The sequence below is a fragment of the Muscardinus avellanarius genome, assembly GCF_963383645.1.
Source record: "Muscardinus avellanarius genome assembly, chromosome: 7".
Taxonomy (NCBI): domain Eukaryota; kingdom Metazoa; phylum Chordata; class Mammalia; order Rodentia; family Gliridae; genus Muscardinus; species Muscardinus avellanarius.
In genome coordinates this window covers 111,451,771-111,469,095 of record NC_137793.1, presented here as the reverse complement: position 1 = coordinate 111,469,095, position 17,325 = coordinate 111,451,771, and the positions used below count along the sequence as shown (strand labels likewise).

Sequence of the window (17,325 nt, the reverse complement as noted above, 5' to 3'; positions counted from 1 at the left end):
GACTTTAGAAAATGTCACCAAGCACAGGTCGTGGTGGCGCACGCTTGTAATCCCCACGCTTGGGAGGCTGAGACAGGAGGATAGCGCAGGTTCGCAGCCAGCCTCAGCTACTTAGTGAGGCTCTCAGCAACTTAGTGAGACCCTGTTTCCAAATAAAATATATTAAAAAAAAAAAGGTCTGGGAGTATAGCCCAGAGGTAGAAAGCCCCTGAGCTCCACCCCCAGTACCACCAAAAAATAAGAAAATAAAATATCAACGAGGGTACAAAGAGGCTGCTTTTGTTGAGATCCATTGCAGCAGGTCCTTAACTTCCAGAATCGGTGTGACTGAATGTTACCCTTTGATTTTTACTCTGATAGAGACTCGGGTTTTCCCCCCTTCCAATCCCCAGTCCACCTCTTTGGTGGAAGAACACCAGACATGCATTCCTTTTGACTCTTTCTGCCAGATGCAAACACCTCAGATCTAGTTGGCCCTCTCCATTCACAAGACCAGGAGGAAATCGAAACCTGGGGAAACCAATGGCTTGCCCCGGGACAGGCAGCTAGCCACTTCCTGCTGGGACCAGGACCCTCTGTTTCATTACTGGGACTGTCTGGCTTTCCGCTCGTTGGTTACTCTCACAGTAAATCATAGCTGTAGAGGTGGTGTCCCTGGTCTTGGGTAATTCTCCAGCCCTCTGCCTCTCTTTTCCCCTTTCAGTTGCTGGGTCTGAAGTAGAGAACTGCAGGAACCCAGGTGTAAACAGCCCTGGGAGGCCAGTTCTCAGTCCTCTGGGGGCAGGGGTAGGAAGGGTGTTTTGCAAGGGAGGGAGGGGCTGTTTGGAAGCACACAGGGTACCGAGCGGGTGATTTGTGGGAGGCTGTAAGTGTAGCTGCTGCTCCTGAGAACACAGGAAATGTCTTAGAAAAAGAGAAAAAAAGTCAGTTTAGATACAAGTTTTTCTAAGTGATCATTGGTTTTCAAAGAACATGCTTTTTGTTGGAAAGGTGGCCATACCTTTAATTACATAAGGAGGGGGAACTTGAGTTTTTCCTTCTCAGACTCCAAAAGTAAACTCTATTTTAAGAAACATTTTAAGACTGATTAAAAAAAAAAAAAAACCTGAAGATCACAAAAGAGAGGCCTTGCTCAAAAAAGAGAGGTCTGCTCTGTGGCTATGGTAGAGGACCTCTCAGGTTTAGAAACGCAATGATATTAATAAATCTAGCCACAGTGGCCAATTAGAACATTCTTCTGAAAGTACTACATCAGACACTTAAACGTATTTAAGGATTTGGGTAGAATCCTAAAATGACTTAATTGGTCAACTTCGTCAGCTTCTGTTTATGTAAAAGTCAAACGATTTTATAGCCTTTGGTTCCGTTTCTCGAAACACTTTTGCTCTCACTTTCTGCCTGAGTTGAATGCGCTGGACCTCTAGGTACGACTCTCGTTTTCCTGGCGTTTTTCTTGACTTCTACGCGTCCCTCTTAACCAAGGAGGTTGCCGTTGTTACTTTGAAGTGCGCACTCCCGGGGCACTGCTCAAGTGCGGTTATAATTCTTGTTTGCCCTTGGGCACTTGCCAGCGGGGAGTAAGGCATTATGGGAGGAGCTTTCCTCACCTTCACAACAGGTGTCTTTGTCAGATAGTGCCTGGAAACGCTGCTTCTCCTAGCAGAAGAAAATGCGAAAGCCAGAAAAAGTGCCTTTCCATCTAGAAAAACGTCTGCAGGATAAATCAGAAATCTAGTGCTAAGGACCACGGGAAGAGGTTGTCCCTATCTCCTGAAGTGCTTCGGAAAGATAAAAAGGAATTTCAAAGGTATGAACCGCCCAAAGCCTTTTAACGCCTTGGCTCCTGATAATCATTTAATTTTTACCTGGCTAGTCAGTTTTAAGGTAAATGCGCTGAGAAAAAAAAATTTTAATGAATATAATTCTTAACACACAGCACTGTGTTATGGGGGGGGGGGAGAATGAAGTAAAAAGGCTTTACTGACTCCAACAAGGGCCAAACACAGTGGGAAGCTGATTTAATCTGGAGGATTTATTTAAATACTGCATTTTTTTTGTTTGTTTAAGTAAGCCTATTAGACTTGCTGGTTTCCTGGCAATAAGATGTCTTTCCTCCTTCTGAGGGTAAGCTCCTTTAACCTGGCAGGCTCTAGAAATTGCAAAACTCTCCTAATCGCATGTAAATGGCACAACATGTACCTCGTTGAAAACACTTTAGAAAATCTGGGGAAATAGACTGCATAGATCCCATTCCGAGATCTGTACACGTGTTTTCAGAAAAGCGAATAAATTTAGACAACATAATCCTGCAACTGGTAATGGAGTCTGAGAAACTCCAACAACCAGTATTTGTATTTCTTTCGATTTTAGGCACACATTACCATATTGACTTTTAGTACTTACTAAAAGTATTTCTCAAAGCACTGCAGAGTCATCTGTAAAGAGCAGGGAGGATATTTAGTTTCATTGGGAATACTGGGTAAGAACTTTGTCTTCCCCTTTTAAAATGTGCTTAATATACTTTTCCCCCTATGAAGTTGGCATACAGTGTCTATCTTGGCGTTGAGGCGGCTCTGTAATGATAATACTTGTGGGCATCCTTCAAATTTTTCACCTGGGAACATGGGGGTTCATTTCGCCTCTCCATCTGTACTTTAAAAGACACATCTGGTGGCCAAGACGCTGCAGCGGACAGTCCACGCTGCCTGCTGGTTTAGGTAGTTAAAGGAAACCTCTAGCCTTAAAAATAAGAGGTGCTGAAAACATTTCTCTATGGGAGAGAAACATCCAGTTGATAGCTAAGACACTTGTATTGCTTGCTGAGCAACCATCACAAACTTAGTGCCATTTAAAATATTTGTTTTCTTAGTGGGAGAAAGGGAGATGATTACTGATATTGCTGTCCCGGCCGAATTGTTTCATTTTTACATGTTGGTGCTTTTTTTTTTTTTTAACAGAACTACTCAGAGGGGGAAAGGAATCTTTTCCCCCCTACTTCAGGAGATCAATTTTTAACTGAGCCAAGAATTCTATACATTGAGAAATTAAAAGCATTGTCATCTGTTCATTTTCTAAGAACATGAGAAAATAAGCCTAAGAACATTAAGAAAACCTACTACTTCTCCAAGAAGAATCCTCACATAAACTAGACCACAGGAAGAAGATGCCCCATGACATGATTTCTGCTACCGAGAACACCACATAAATCAACTTTTGTTTCAGGGGGAGTGATATGGTATATTTCTAGTTAGGAAATCGTCTCTTCCTTTTTTTTTTTTTTTTTTTAAGTTTAAAGGTTTCCCCAAACTGACTTTTCCCATCTGCTGTGTTAAGAATGCAGAGGTGTTTATAGTGTATACAGATAAGAGTTTTCTACTGGGGGTGAATTGCCAGCGGTGAATTGCCGCCTTTTCTCTCTCCCTCTCTTTCTGCATTTTTGACACTGGGCTGGCCCCCTGGAACTCAGGGGGCGTGTACTTTCACTGGCCCCCAGCAGCCAGCCAGCTGAGCCGGTAGGACTTTTCCTCGGAGAGTCTGGTCTGGAGTCGGGGCGGCCGGCAGGCAAGATGATGAAAGAAATCTCCATTATGGTGGCCTATGACGCCCATGTTTTCAGCCAGCTTCAGGACGAAGACTTCCTCACTAGCCTGGTGGCCATCAGCAAGCCCAGGTCTATGGTAGGTGGCGCCTTGCCCGGACACCCGGCCTCGCCTTTCTTTTCTAACAAGATAGTTATATCCCTGTAGCAATGAGGCATAGCTGCTCCGGAGGTAAAGTAGAAGCACTGCTGTCGTCTAGGTTTTCCAGGACTTATCTACATAATTCAGTAAGGTTAGAAATCAGTCGTACCTTGTAAACGTTAGGCTATGTTTGCTATGTGGTGAGGCTGAGAGGGATTGTATAGTGCCAACTAGCGCGTCGCAGGTGGTGGCGTGCCGTGTACGTGTGGGGTCTTAGTAGACTGCCCGCATTTACATACATACTCTTGGAAGCTGGGCGTTTTTTTTCCAGTGGGCAATGATATCTTTGTGAATTGCACTATCTATAGTCACATAGTTTTCAGGCTCTTAAATTCTTGTGGAGAAGAACCATGCTGAACAGAACATCTGGCACAATTTTAGTTTGGGTTTAATATTTATGAAAGCATTTTCCCGCCTTCTAAATCTTAGTATACATGTCTTGGCGTATAGAAAAATAATGTTCTAGCCGGGCGTGGTGGCGCACGCTTGTCATCCCAGCATTCGGGAGGCTGAGACCGGAGGATTGCGCTTCGCAGACAGCCTCAGCTACTTAGTGAGGCCCTCTGCAACTCAGTGAGACACGGTTTCAAAACAAAGAATAAAAAATCGGGCAGGGGGTGTAGCTCGGAGGTCGAATGCCCCTGGGTTCCATCTCCAGACCCGCAAAAAAAAAAAAGAAAAAAAAAAAGAAAGAAAAATAATGTTCTTAGCTGGGTGTGATGGTCCGTGCCCATAATCCCAATACTTGGGAGGCTGAGACAGGAGGATCACAGGTTCAAGGCCAGCCTCAGCAACCTACCAAGATTTTATTTTAAAATAAAAAAAATAAAAAAGTCTGAGAATATAACTTGGAGATAGAATATCCCTGAGTTCAATCCCCACTACCAGGAAAAATAAAAGAAAAACAATGTGTAGCTAGGCACATAGTACATGCCTATAATGTTAGCAACTTGGGAGGCTGAGGCAGGAGGATCCCAAGTTTGAGACCGGCCGGCCTGGGCAACTTAGAGACCCTGTCTCAAAGTAAAATATTAAGGGCTGGGATTGCAGCTCAGGAGTAGAATACCTCTAGGTTTAATACCCAGAACCTCAAATTGATTCCTCCTCTCTATAAGCTCGTCATGAGCTCAGGGTACTGATCCGTACCCGATAGGAAGGTCACTCTCGCTCTCGCCGTAGTGCCCTTTGTGCAGTGTACGTCAAGCAGCAGAATGGAAGAATATAACAGTTAAGCCTTATCAGCACAAACCCGTACTTCCCTATTTTAAGATACTACAAAACAACAACAAAATACAGTTTTAACCGTTCATTTCACAATATTTCACCATAAAACTGATTCGAAGAATTCCCAACTTTTCATTTCTTTCTGATGGCCCCGCCGAGATCGTCTTAAAGGGTGTGCCGCGGTGCTTTAAAAACTGCTCGGAGGTTCCCAGACTAAGGCGGAAAGAAACAGAAACGCCAAGGCTGGGAGGTGGCTCCGCGTAGAGCGCTTGCCAGCGTGGACAAGGGCCTGGGCTCCTCCCCGCCCCCAAATATTAAATAAGTAAATAAATGAACGCCAGAAAGCAGAACAAAAGCAAAATGTCCAGGGGTGAAGTGGCAGAGTGTAAAGAGGAAGTTTAAATAGGAAATAGTGAGCAAATAATAGGGAGCTTCTTGTGCTTAACATGTCCAGAACAGAGTGTGTGCGCGTGTGCACGTGCGTGTGCGTGTGCGTGTGCATGTGTGTGTGTGTGTGAAAGAGAGAGAGAGAGAGAGAGAGGGAGGGAGGGAGGGAGGGGGGGGGAGGCGGGCGGACGTGGGGTTGGGCCTGGTGGCGCATAATCCCACCACTTGGGAGGCTGAGACAGGAGGATCTCAGGCTCTTCACCAGCCTCAGTAACTTAGCAAGGCCCTCTATGACTTAGTGAGACCCCGTTTCAAAAATAAAAAATAAGCCAGGTGCGGTGGCTGTAATCTCACTACTTGGGAGACTGAGGACTGAGACAGGAGGATCGCAGAGTTTCAGAACGGCTTCAGCAACCTATCAAAAACCTGTTTCTAAACAAAACAATAAAATAGGACTGAGAGTAGTTTGGCGGTAGAATGCCCCTGCGTGGTTCAATCCCCAGTACCATAAATAAATAAGTAAATAAATATTTTTAAAAGAGAACATGAATATGCATGCAGGGAAAGAGAAATGATTAGTTTTTTATTTATGGGTTTTTTTTTTTTTTTTGAGGATCTGGGGATGGAACCCAGGGGCATTTGACCTTTGAGCTATACCCCCTGCCCTATTATTTATTTATTTATTTATTTATTTATTTATTGTTGGTACTGGGGTTCCTGGAAGCCCTTCTCCCCCTGGGCTACACTCCCAGACCTATTATATTTTTGGAAACAGGGTCTCTTAAGCCAGCGCGGCTGGCTTCGAACCTGCGCGATCCTCCTGTCTCCGCCTCCCAAGCGCGGGGATGACAAGCGCGCGCCACCACGCCCGGCATCATTTTATTCTTTATTCTGAAACAGGGTCTCACTGAGTTGCGGAGGGCCTCTGTAAGTAGCCAATGCTGTCCGCGAACCGTGGTCCTCTGGTCTCAGCCTCCCGAAGGCTGGATTACAAGGTGCCCGCCGCGCCCGGCTGAATAGTTTTAAATAGAGAAGATGGGCCGGCCTCCTTGGTGCAGTCGGCAGCAGTCAGTCTCACATCGTCAAGATGTTGAAGTGTTAAATTATACAACTTTTTTGATTGGATTTGAAATTTATTAGTCTTTTGAAGGTAACAATTGCTAATTGGCTCCTCTGGAGAAGTTACGGTGACATTGTTCTAAGATGAGCTGTCAGTGCTTTTCATACCATGTTGAATGTTTTGCTTTGCTATGACCCCTTTAAATAGGAAAGAAGCCCTTAGGTCTCTGGCGTAAAATCAATTGTTTCCCAAGTTGAAGCTAGTTCAGCTCCTGCTAACATGGGAAATACTTTTCAGGCTTAGGCTGACTAGTCTGAAGGGTATTTAGAAGCTTAATACGGGATTAATTAAATGTCTTTTTGCAGCTGGACTTTGTTTCATAACAGGAAGCGTTTTGATTCTTTGAATGGTAAAAAGCAGTTCAAGCTGGGCATGGTGGCGGGCGCTTGTAATCCCAGACCTTGAGAGCGGAGACAGGAAGATTCCAGGTTCGCGGCCAGCCTCAGCAACTAGTGAGGGCCTTGGCAATGTAATGAGACCCTGTTCCAAATTAAAAATAAAATAGGCTGGGAATGTAGCTCAGAGGTAGAATGCCTCTGGGTTCAATCCCCATCCCCAGTAAAACACATAACACACAAATACACATAAATACACAAATGCAGTTTAGTACTGTGGTTCTTAGAGGTGTAGATTTCTTTCTTTCTTTGTTTATTTGTTGATTGTGGTGCTACAAATTGAAGCCAGGGGCCTTGTACCTCCCAGCTATACCTTCCAGATCTATTTTATTTTATTTGTCATTTTGAAACAGGATCTTACTAAATTGCTGAGGCTGGCCTCGAAACTGCAATCCTCCTGGTCTCAGCCTCCCAAGTACTGGGATTACAGGCCTGTACCACCACACCTGGCTTGTTTGTTTTTTCGTTTGTTTTTGTAATACAAGGAATAAACCCAGCACATTGTGCATACTCAGGAAGCACCCTATCACCGAGGTACATCCCCAGCCCTTCTAAAATATTTTATTTTGAGGGACTTTCTTGCCGAGGTACCAGAGCTGGGTTTGAGCTTGCAATCCTCCTAACTCAGCCTCCCTACTCCCTGGGATTACAAGCCTGTACATCACACCTGGCCCAAATATTGTTTTATTTTTAAGTAGCTCTTATGAATTTCTAATATTTTGGTGAAGATTCTTAGGAAAAAATACATTACAAGTCATTACATACCCAAGACTTAAAGAAATTTGACTTGACAGCGCTTTCTGTTGTTAGGGAGATGTATTCATAGTTTTATGTTTGTCTATTAATTCAGTCATCTAGAGCGAGTTAGGAGCCTCTAAGTTGATTTCAGAAATCTTTCTACCCCCACTTTGAAAAACATAGCTACAGCCCGAATCCCAGGACTTGGGAGGCCAAGCAGGAAGATCACAGGTTCCCGGGCAGCCATAGGAAACAGCGTCTTCTCAGCAACCTAGTGAGAGCCCTTTTCAAAACGAAAACGAAAAAAAAGGCAGGGGGTATAGCTCAGAGGTAGTCTGCCCCTGGATCCAATTCCCAGTACCAAACACACACACACACACACACACACACACACACACACACACACACACGCCGGGCATAGCGGCGCACGCTTGTAATCCTAGCATTCGGGAGGCGGAGACCTAAGGATGCTTCAGCTACTTAGCACGTTTGTAATCCCAGCATTTGGGAGGCTGAGACCGGAGGATTGTGGTCGCAGACAGCCTCGGCTACTTAGTGAGGCCCTCTGCAACTCAGTGAGACCCGGTTTCAAAATAAAGAATAAAAAGTAGGGCAGGGGGTGTAGCTCAGGTCAAATGCCCCTGGGTTCCATCCCCAGACTGGCAAAGGAAAAAAAAAAAAAAAGGTGGTCGGGTATAGCTCGGGGGTAGAAAGCTCCTGGGCTCGGTTGCTAGGACTGGACGTTTGTGCTGTAGAAGCTGGGCTGAGGGGTACCCCCGCAGCGCCTGCGAGCAGGGCTGGGCTCTGGGTTCCCCACGGGCCAACTGGCTCTGCGGAAAGGGTGCCTCCCTCTCTCCCGCCTCTGCCATCGCCGCTTGTGTCTGCACGTGACTAGTACAGATGAAGGGGGAGGAGCCCACCCATTCCCCAGGAAGCTCTGAATGTGTGTTTGCGTTCAGAACGTCCAAGCTGACGCGGAGACGGCGAAGGGCCGGGAGCCAGTGCGACTCCGACGGGTCTCAGTGGGTCAAGTCAGGGTCACTCTCTGTTCTGCTGAGTTACTCCAATTCTTTAATCCACGTGCTTCTGAGGCTAAGATTGCTTTCAGATATGTCAGGAAAGGCCAGGAGATCATATTACAAAAACTGGGGGTTGACACTTGTGCCGGGCAGAAGTCCAGTGTCCCACCCTTCAGAGATCACACAGCCCAGGGAGAGGGACTGGAGCCAGTATCATGAGGGCGCTGCGTGCTGTGACAGCAGTGGACCAAACGGGGAATCGCTGCGCACTGTGGAGGAAGCTTCCAGAAGAGACCTGGAGCCCATAGGGAGGCTCTGAAGGCTGGCCAGCTGCTCCCCAGCCAGAAGGGCTAGGAGCAAAGATGGGGCTTTAAAGTTTCATGGAGCCGGGCGTGGTGGCGCACGCTTATAATCCCCGCGCTTGGGAGGCAGAGACAGGAGGATCGCGCAGGTTCGAAGCCAGCCGCGTGCGCTGGCTTAGGAGACCCTGTTTCCAAATATAAAATGTAAAAAGAGGTCTGGGAGTGTAGCCCGGAGGTAGAAGGGCTTCCAGGAACCCCAGTACCACCAAAATAAATAAATAAATAAATAAATAAATAAATAAAGTTTCATGGAGCTGGGCGTGGTGGTATGTGCCCATAATCTCAGTACAGGATTGGGAGACTGAGACAGGAGGATCACAGGTTCAAGGCCAGCCTCTGTAATTTAGTGAGGCCCTCAGTAACTTAGCAACACCTTGATTCCAAATAAATAAAATAGGGCTGGGAAATGTAGGTTGGAGGTCCTCCGCACCACAATTAAAAAAAAAAAAAGTTACATGGAACCCAGGCGTGGTGGTGCATACCTGTAATCCTAGCACTTGGGCTGAGACAGGAGGATCACAAGTTCAAAGCCAACCTCAGCAACTTAGTGAGACTGTTCTAGATAAAATAGGGCTGGAGTGGTGCAGCTCAGATGTAGAATGCCCCTTGAGTTCAATCCCCAGTAACAACAACAAAAAAGAAAGATTAAAAAATTATAAAGTAGCCGGGCGTGGTGGCGCACGCTTGTAATCCCTGCGCTTGGGAGGCAGAGACAGGAGGAGCGCGCAGGTTCGAACCAGCCACGGTGACTTAAGAGACCCTGTTTAAAAAAAAAAAAAAAAAAAAAAAATATATATATATATATATATATATATATATATATATGAGTAGCCCAGAAATAGAAGGGTTTCCAGGAACCCCAGTACCACCAAAAAAAAAAAAAAAAAAAAATTATAAGGTGACATGGTCCTCCGTTCAGGGTAGGAAATTGCTTGGTTCCCTCTAAGCCTCGGTCTCCTCTCCTAAAGGCAAGGGAGGCAGTGACGGCTGCTGTGGGGAGTAAATGGTTAAGCGAGGGCCCTGGTGGAGGACTGACTCAGGACAGGGCTGGCCAAGGGCCCTGCTGGCTGTGGGGAGGAGTCCAGAGGAAGGAGAAGATACAGTGGGGGTGGACAAAAAGGAGCGGGGGACGGAAGGAGAAGAGGCACGAGCTGGGCTAGGCTGGAGAAGCCCTGCTTGATTGGGGCCATTGGCAGGATGTCAGTCCTGCCGGAAGCGCGAGCTTTCCCCCTGAAGTGGGTGCCAGAGACCCTGAGCGGTGGGAGGCCGCGTGGAGCAGCAGGGAGGGGCGGACGGGCCTGATCATCTGCTGAGCAGATGGGACCGAGCACTGCAGGGGTCGCCGGCAGTAATGGGCGGGCAGGAGCCAGGCGACCCAAGAGAAGACACGCTACCGGGCACTGGGCCCGTGCAGAGAGCTGACGGGATCTGGTGGTGGGCACTGAAGGCCGCCACGTAATCAAGACGTGGGACATGTTCGTTAGTTCCTGCAACAGATAGACATGGTCATATTACTAAGGCAGAAACAACTGCTTCATAGAAAGAGGATAAAAGATTAGGATGTTAGCCGGGCGTGGTGGCGCACGCTAGTAGTTCCCGCGCTTGGGAGGCTGAGACAGGAGGATCGCACAAGTTCAAAGTCAGCCTCAGCTACTGAGTGAGGCTCTCAGCAACTTAGTGAGACCCTGTTTCCAAATAAAAAATATAAAATAGGTCTGGGAGCGTAGCCTGGAGGTAGAAAGCCTCTGGGTTCCACCCCCAGTACCACACACACACACAAAAGATTGGGATGTGTGTGTTGAAAATTGGTGGAAGCTTGTCACTTGATAAAAGTGGAGACATTGTCGTGGTGTTGATTTGAGTGGGACAGTTTGGCATCAAGCCAGGCAAGGTGGCACAGGCCTGTAATCTCATAACTTGGGAGGCCGAGACAGGAGAATTGCAGGTTCGAGTCTAGTCTCAGCCACTTAGCGAGGCTCCCTCGGCAACGTAGCAAGACCCTGTTTCCAAATAAAAAATAAAATAGGGCTGAGGTATAGTTTGGAGGTCGAACGCCCCTGGGTTCAGTCCCTACTACCAGAAGGGGAGGGAACCTAGCCAGAGTACACTGGAGAAAAGGTGGCTCATTCTGGCTTTACCGTGTTTTGCCTCCAGAAACCCGAGGGCACAGGATCTCTTAGAGAGCCCAGTGGTGGCTAGAATTCTGTCTTTAACAAAAGCTGCTTCACCAGATAACACACGGCTATCCTGCGTTGGCACTGGATAGGTGTTCGTAACTGACAGGTACCAAAATAGCACACCGTGTCTGCAAAGGAGAGGCGCCTTCCTGGGAGCCTCGGGCGCTCTGTTCTAGAAATGGAGAGAAGCCTTCCGTCATCACCTCCTCCTGAGCGGGTTGGCACGTACATTGTATCAAGCAAGGCAAATTAAAAAAACTTTTCAGAGCAAATTTCATATGCCAGAGTCGGGAAAAACAATACAAATCAATGCAGTTGATTCTAAATCATCACTGGGTAGACATTTCAAATACTGATTAGAACCAAGCCAATCAAAATGGATCCATATTAAAAAAAAAAATCTTAACTCAACTTTTACCATTCTCGTCGTTCGCTATCATGTACATTTTGGGGCTCTATTTTACCAATTTTGCGTTAGGCCAAGGAACCAAATCTCCACTCGTGGGGCTCATCAGTGCTCATGCGTTGAGGTTCTTATTATTATAAGCCATAAAATCTTGCGCTGCCTGAATGAAGAAGCAGATCTATCGTGTGGCCAGCGGGTTGCTCCTTTCCCGTGGGGCCGGCCAGGCTCTCGGCCGGGTGGGGGCTGGGGCCGGCGGCTCCCTGCCCCGCCTGCCATCTGATTAGCCCTGTCGTGTATCTGATTAGCGCTGCCGTGTATCTACCTATTGTTCTGTCCTGAGTCCTCCGCTTCCTGGTGCCCATGGCAGAACATGGCTGCGGCTCCCGATTTACGGTTCTGTCAGGAGCAGAGAGTTACGTTGCCACTTTTGAGTTCCAACTCCGGATTCCTTGGGAGAGAACCTGATGAATAGCTAGGTGCGGCGAGATGGCGTAGACTGGAGCCCAGGGCGCCTCTGGGGGCCAGATTGCCCGGCGGAGCAGGCCCTCCTCGGCCCCCGTAGCTCCGGGGCTTCGTGCAGGTGAAGGCTCGCTGAGCTTTCCAATTTTTATGTAAAATTGGAATCATGTTAGCACCTACTGTACACATGGTTGTGAGAATTAAATCAGTTATTTTTTAACCCACTTAAAAACACCTAGCACACGGGAAAAACATAACATAAATACATTAGTTATTATTCTAAACAAATTCCTCCTGCTTTGTTTTGTTTTTTTGTTTTGTTTTTGCGGTACTGGGGATTGAACCCAGGGGCATTTTACCTCTGAGCTACATCCACAGCCTTATTTTTTATTCTTATTTTGAGACAAGGTCTCACTAAGTTGCAGAGGGCCTCACTAAGTAGCTGAGGACCTATAGTCTTCCTGTATCAGCCTCCCAAGTAATGGGATTACAAGCATGCACCACCACACCTGGCTTGATTCTTCCTTTAAAAACAAAATCTCGCCGGGCGTGGTGGCGCACGCTTGTAATCCCTGGGTTTGGGAGGCGGAGACAGGAGGATCAGCAGGTTCAAGGCCAGCCGCGCTGGCTTAAGAGACCCTGTTTCCAAATTTTAAAAAGTATAAAATAGGTCTGGCAGTGTAGCTCGGAGGTAGAAGGGCTTCCAGGAACCCCAGTACCACCCCCCCCCAAAAAAAAAAAATATATATATATATATATTTTTTTTTAACCTATTGTAGAGCTGGGGAGGAACTCAGGGCCCCATGCCAGACAAACTCTACCACTGATACACTCCCAGCCCTATTCAAAATCTTGAAATGAAAGATGAACTTTTAGCCGGGCCTGGTGGCGCACACTTGTAATCCCCGCGCTTGGGAGGCAGAGACAGGAGAATTGCGCAGGTTCGAAAGCCAGCCTCTCTGGCTTAAGAGACCCTGTTTCCAAATAAAATATAAAATAGGTCTGGGAGTGTAGCCCGGAGGTAGAAGGGTTCTATCCCCAATTGGAATAATGGTGCAGGCTTGTAATTCTAGTACTTGGGAGGCTGAGACAAGAGGATCACAAGTTCGGGGCCAGCCTCATCAACTTAGTCTCTCAGCAACCAAGCAAGGCCCTGTTTCAAATAATAACAACAACAGCAACAAACAACAACTTTTAGTAAGGCTATATATAAATTCACTATCCAGAAATATTTAGGCTATTTTACTATTAAGTACGAAATTGTAGCTGGGTTGGTGGCACACACTTGTAATCCCAGCATTTGGGAGGCTGAGACGGGAAGATTGTGGTTCATGGACAGCCTCAGCTACTTTTTTTTTTTTGTACTGGGGTTCCTGGAAACCCTTCTACCTCTGAGCTACACTCCCAGACCTATTTTATATTTTTATTTGGGAACAGGGTCTCTTAAGCCAGCGAGGCTGGCTTCGAACCTGTGCGATCCTCCTGTCTCAGCCTCCCAAGCACGGGGATTACAAGCGTGCGCCACCACGCCTGGCTATTCTTTTTATTTTGAAACAGGGTCTCACTGAGTTGCAGAGGGCCTCACCAAGTAGCTGAGGCTGTCTGCGAACCGTGACCCTCTGGTCTCAGCCTCCCAAATTCTGGGATTACAAGCGTGTGCCACCACGCCCGGCTCAGCCTCAGAAACTTTAGTGAGGCCCTTTGCAACTCAGTGAGACCCTGTTTTAAAATAAAGACTAAGCCAGGCGTGGAAAAGGAAGACGAGCAGTACCTCGTGATATCACTCGCCTGCCTCTAAGAAAGTGCTGTGCAGAGGTTAAATGGCTGATGCCAGGGCTCGCTATCCCAGGAAGGAAAGAGAGGCCGGGCTGTGATGTGAGGCTTTGGTGAAGCTGTTCGCTTTTCATCAGACTTATCTGATGTCACTGCATTTTCTTTCTCTCTCTCTCTCTCCCTCTCTCTCTCCCTCCCTCCCTCCCTCTCTCCCTTCCTTCCTTCCTTCCTTTCTTCCTTTCTTCCTTTCTTCTTCCTTTTTTTTTTTTTATGATACTAGGGTTCCTGGAAACCCTTCTACCTCTGGGCTACACTCCCAGACACCTATTTTTTAAATATTTTTTTAATTTGGAAACAGGGTCTCTTAAGCCATCCAGGTTGGCTTGGAATCTGCGGGATCCTCCTGTCTCCACCTCCCAAGCGCCCAAGCGTGGGGATTACAAGCGTGCGCCGCCACGCCCGGCACTCACTGCATTTTCAAAATCAGAGGATATAGATTTCAGGGGAGCTTAACTGAAATTTAAGATGATCAAATTATTGGAGAAGCCAGCATTACCTTAGAGAGGCACCGCGGCGCTGAAGCTCAACAGGAAATCAAATTGGAGCATTAAAGCCCAGTGCAAGGTCTTTAAGCTGGTTTACAAATGGGCTTCTCGGCAAAACAAACACAACAACACTGTACCCTGAAGACTATTGTGCCTAGCAGACTGAAATATTGTCGTGCTTTTTCTAGCAGAATGAAATATTGTAGTATTCTGGTTGTTTGTTTGTTTGTTTTTGCAGTACTGGGCATTGAACCCAGGGACATTCTACCTCTAAGCTACATCCCCAGACCAATTTTTTATTCTTTATTTTGAAATAGGGTCTTGCCAAATTGAGGAAGGCCTCACTAAGTAGCTGAGACTGGTACTGAGCCTGCAATCCTCCTGTCTCAGCCTCCCAATCACCACGCCCAGCATTCAGTATGACACTTTACAAAATTAATTTATTCATTCATTCATTCATTCATTCATTCATTCATTCATTTTGCTGGAACTAGGGGTTGAGCCCAGAGGCATTCTACTTTCAAGCTATACCCTCAGCCCAATTTTTATTTCTAATTTGGAAACAGGGTCTGGCCAGGTCGATGAGAGTCTCATTACTTTCTGAGGCTGTCCTCAAACCTGCGATCCTCCTGTCTCAGCCTCCCAAGTACTGGGATTACAAGTGTGCGCCACATGCCTGGCTCTTAAGATTTAATTGTATGTATGGTTTTTCCTTTAGTACTGTTTCAAAAGTCTTTACACTGTTTAGCGCAGTGTTTGTTTGTTTGTTTGTTTGTTTGTTTGTTTTTTGGTCCTGGGGATTGAACCCAGGGACATTCTACTTCTGAGCTACACCCCCAGCTCTAGTTTTTATTCTTTATTTTGAAACAGGGTCTCACTGAGTTGGAAAAAACCTCACTAAGTAGCTGCAGCTGTCTGCAAACCGAGATCTTCCTGTCTCAGCCTCCCAAATGCTGGGAATACAAGCATGTTCCACTGCACCCGACTCAGGGAAATATTTTTAAATACATAAAATCAACTACATAAGCTTACAAAGGAAACTAATTATATTTGAAATGTAGTTTTCAAAGTAGAAAAAAATCAGCCAACCATGGTGGCACACACTTGTAATCCCGGTACTTGGAAGTCCGAGGCAGAAGGACTTCAGGTTCGAGGCCAGCGTCGGGAACTTAGTGAGGCCTTTCACAAGTTACACCCTGTTTCAAAGTAAAAAATAAGATGAGCTGGAGGTGTAGCTCAGAGATAGAATGCCCCTGAGTTCCATCCCCAGTACCACATCCCTCCCCACAAAAAGAAAGGAAAAATCAGATTTATGATATAGTAATATATGCTTCTTTAGCAACACATTAAATAACATGATCTGGTAGTAAGTTTGATAACTATAACAATTCCAAAAGAATGATAACTATAAAGTTATTTTGAGATATATGCAATATCTGTAATAAAAATGACAATACCTATAGTATCTATTGGTGAGAAAAATCACAGGAAAAATAGTAGAATATTCCCTAGCTTTATAGCAAAGAAGTTGGCCGATTGACATTAGAGGTTCAGGAAAAAAGATTTTTTTTCCATCTAAACTCAAGGACAGTTGAGTTCTCTCCACAGCCCTCTCATATAACTTAATTTATTATCTGAGACCCCGAAGTTTTATTATTTATTTATTTGTGGTACTGGGGATTGAACCCAGGGGAATTCTGCCTCTGAGCTGCATCCCCAGCCCAACTTTATTTTGAAAAAAGGTCTTTCTAGGCTGCTGAGAGTTTCGGTACTTGCTGAGGCTGTCCTGGAACCTATGATCCTCCCGTCTCAGCCTCCCAGGTACTGGAATTCCAGATGTGCGCCACCAGGCCCAGAAGAGTCCGATCACTTTCTTGTCCTTGCAGCAGGCTACGAGAAGTCCCGAGCAGGCCTTCCAGTTCCTCCTTCTTCTTTAGAGTATAGCAGGATCCTTGGGAAGCTCGTGTGCTCGCTGCCCCGCGCTGGCCGGTAACGTTTGCGAGCGCCGAGCCGCCTGGTTCGTTACGGCTCTTCCCTGGCCCAGTGCTGTGCCACGAACACAGTCACCTTTGACCTGGTGTCAGGCCACTGTGGAGTGCCATCGAGGTCTGAGCACAGGCCTACCGTCTGCTGGTGACAGGCGTTCACAAGTATGTGTGCACGTAAGAAATGGGAGGTTCGTGTCATACTTTATCCTTAGAGCTGTACCAAAGTGTGATAAAGGAGAGTCAGGCTCCAGTTAACTGTTAAAAACGCTTGGGAGGCTGAGACAGGAGGATCGTGGTTCGAGGCCAGCCTCAGCTCCTTGGTGAGGCCCTCTGCAACTCAGTGAGACCCGGTTTCAAAATAAAGAATAAAATATAGGGCAGGGGGTATAGCTCAGAGGTAGAATGCCCCTGGGTTCTATCCCCAGTACTCACACACACACACACACACACACACACACACACACACACACAATGCGGGGATTATCAAATACAAAGTGGTGTTTTTTTTAAACCTGCATGTCAAGAGATTCTTGTGATTCCTTCTGGGGAAAATTAAAAAAAAAAAAAAAACTAATGCCTACACCTACTTCAATCCTAGCATACCTGTTCTATTTTAATTTTCTTTAAGGGCCTTACTATGAACTTTTTGTTTATTTAATTTTTTTGTGGTACTGGGGATTGAACCCAGGGGCATTCTACCTCTGAGCTACAACGCCAGCCCTATTATTTGGAAACAGGGCCTCACTAAGGAACTGAGGCTAGCCTCAAATCTGTGATCCTCCTGTTTCAGCCTCCCCAGTACTGGGATTAGAGGCATACATCACCACACCCCACTACTGCAGGCCTGTTAGATAGATCCGGGTCCCGAGTACTGCGCTGCTTCCCGTTTTATCACTCTTCACTGGCCAGGGCTTCCTCACCTGAACTCAACAATTACCCGCAGCGCAGGCTGCCTGCAAGGAAGGCAAGTTTTGGGAAATGGGACCCCACTG

At 46.5% G+C, this 17,325-nt stretch overlaps 1 protein-coding gene across 6 annotated transcripts in view; it reads left to right on the top strand.

Annotated features, from left to right (window-relative positions):
* The window catches only part of RABGAP1L (RAB GTPase activating protein 1 like), a gene marked incomplete at both ends in the record, with an annotated part of 518,644 nt that overhangs the window by 440,491 nt on the left and 60,828 nt on the right, over nt 1-17,325 (top strand). For 2 of the 6 annotated variants that reach the window (XM_080699631.1, XM_080699628.1), the window contains one exon: nt 3,153-3,677. The exons of the other annotated variants lie outside the window; for them this stretch is intronic. In XM_080699631.1, coding sequence (XP_080555757.1) covers nt 3,567-3,677 — 111 coding nt within the window. Of the gene's footprint in view, nt 1-3,152; nt 3,678-17,325 lie in introns of those variants that run through there. 6 annotated transcript variants of the gene reach the window in all.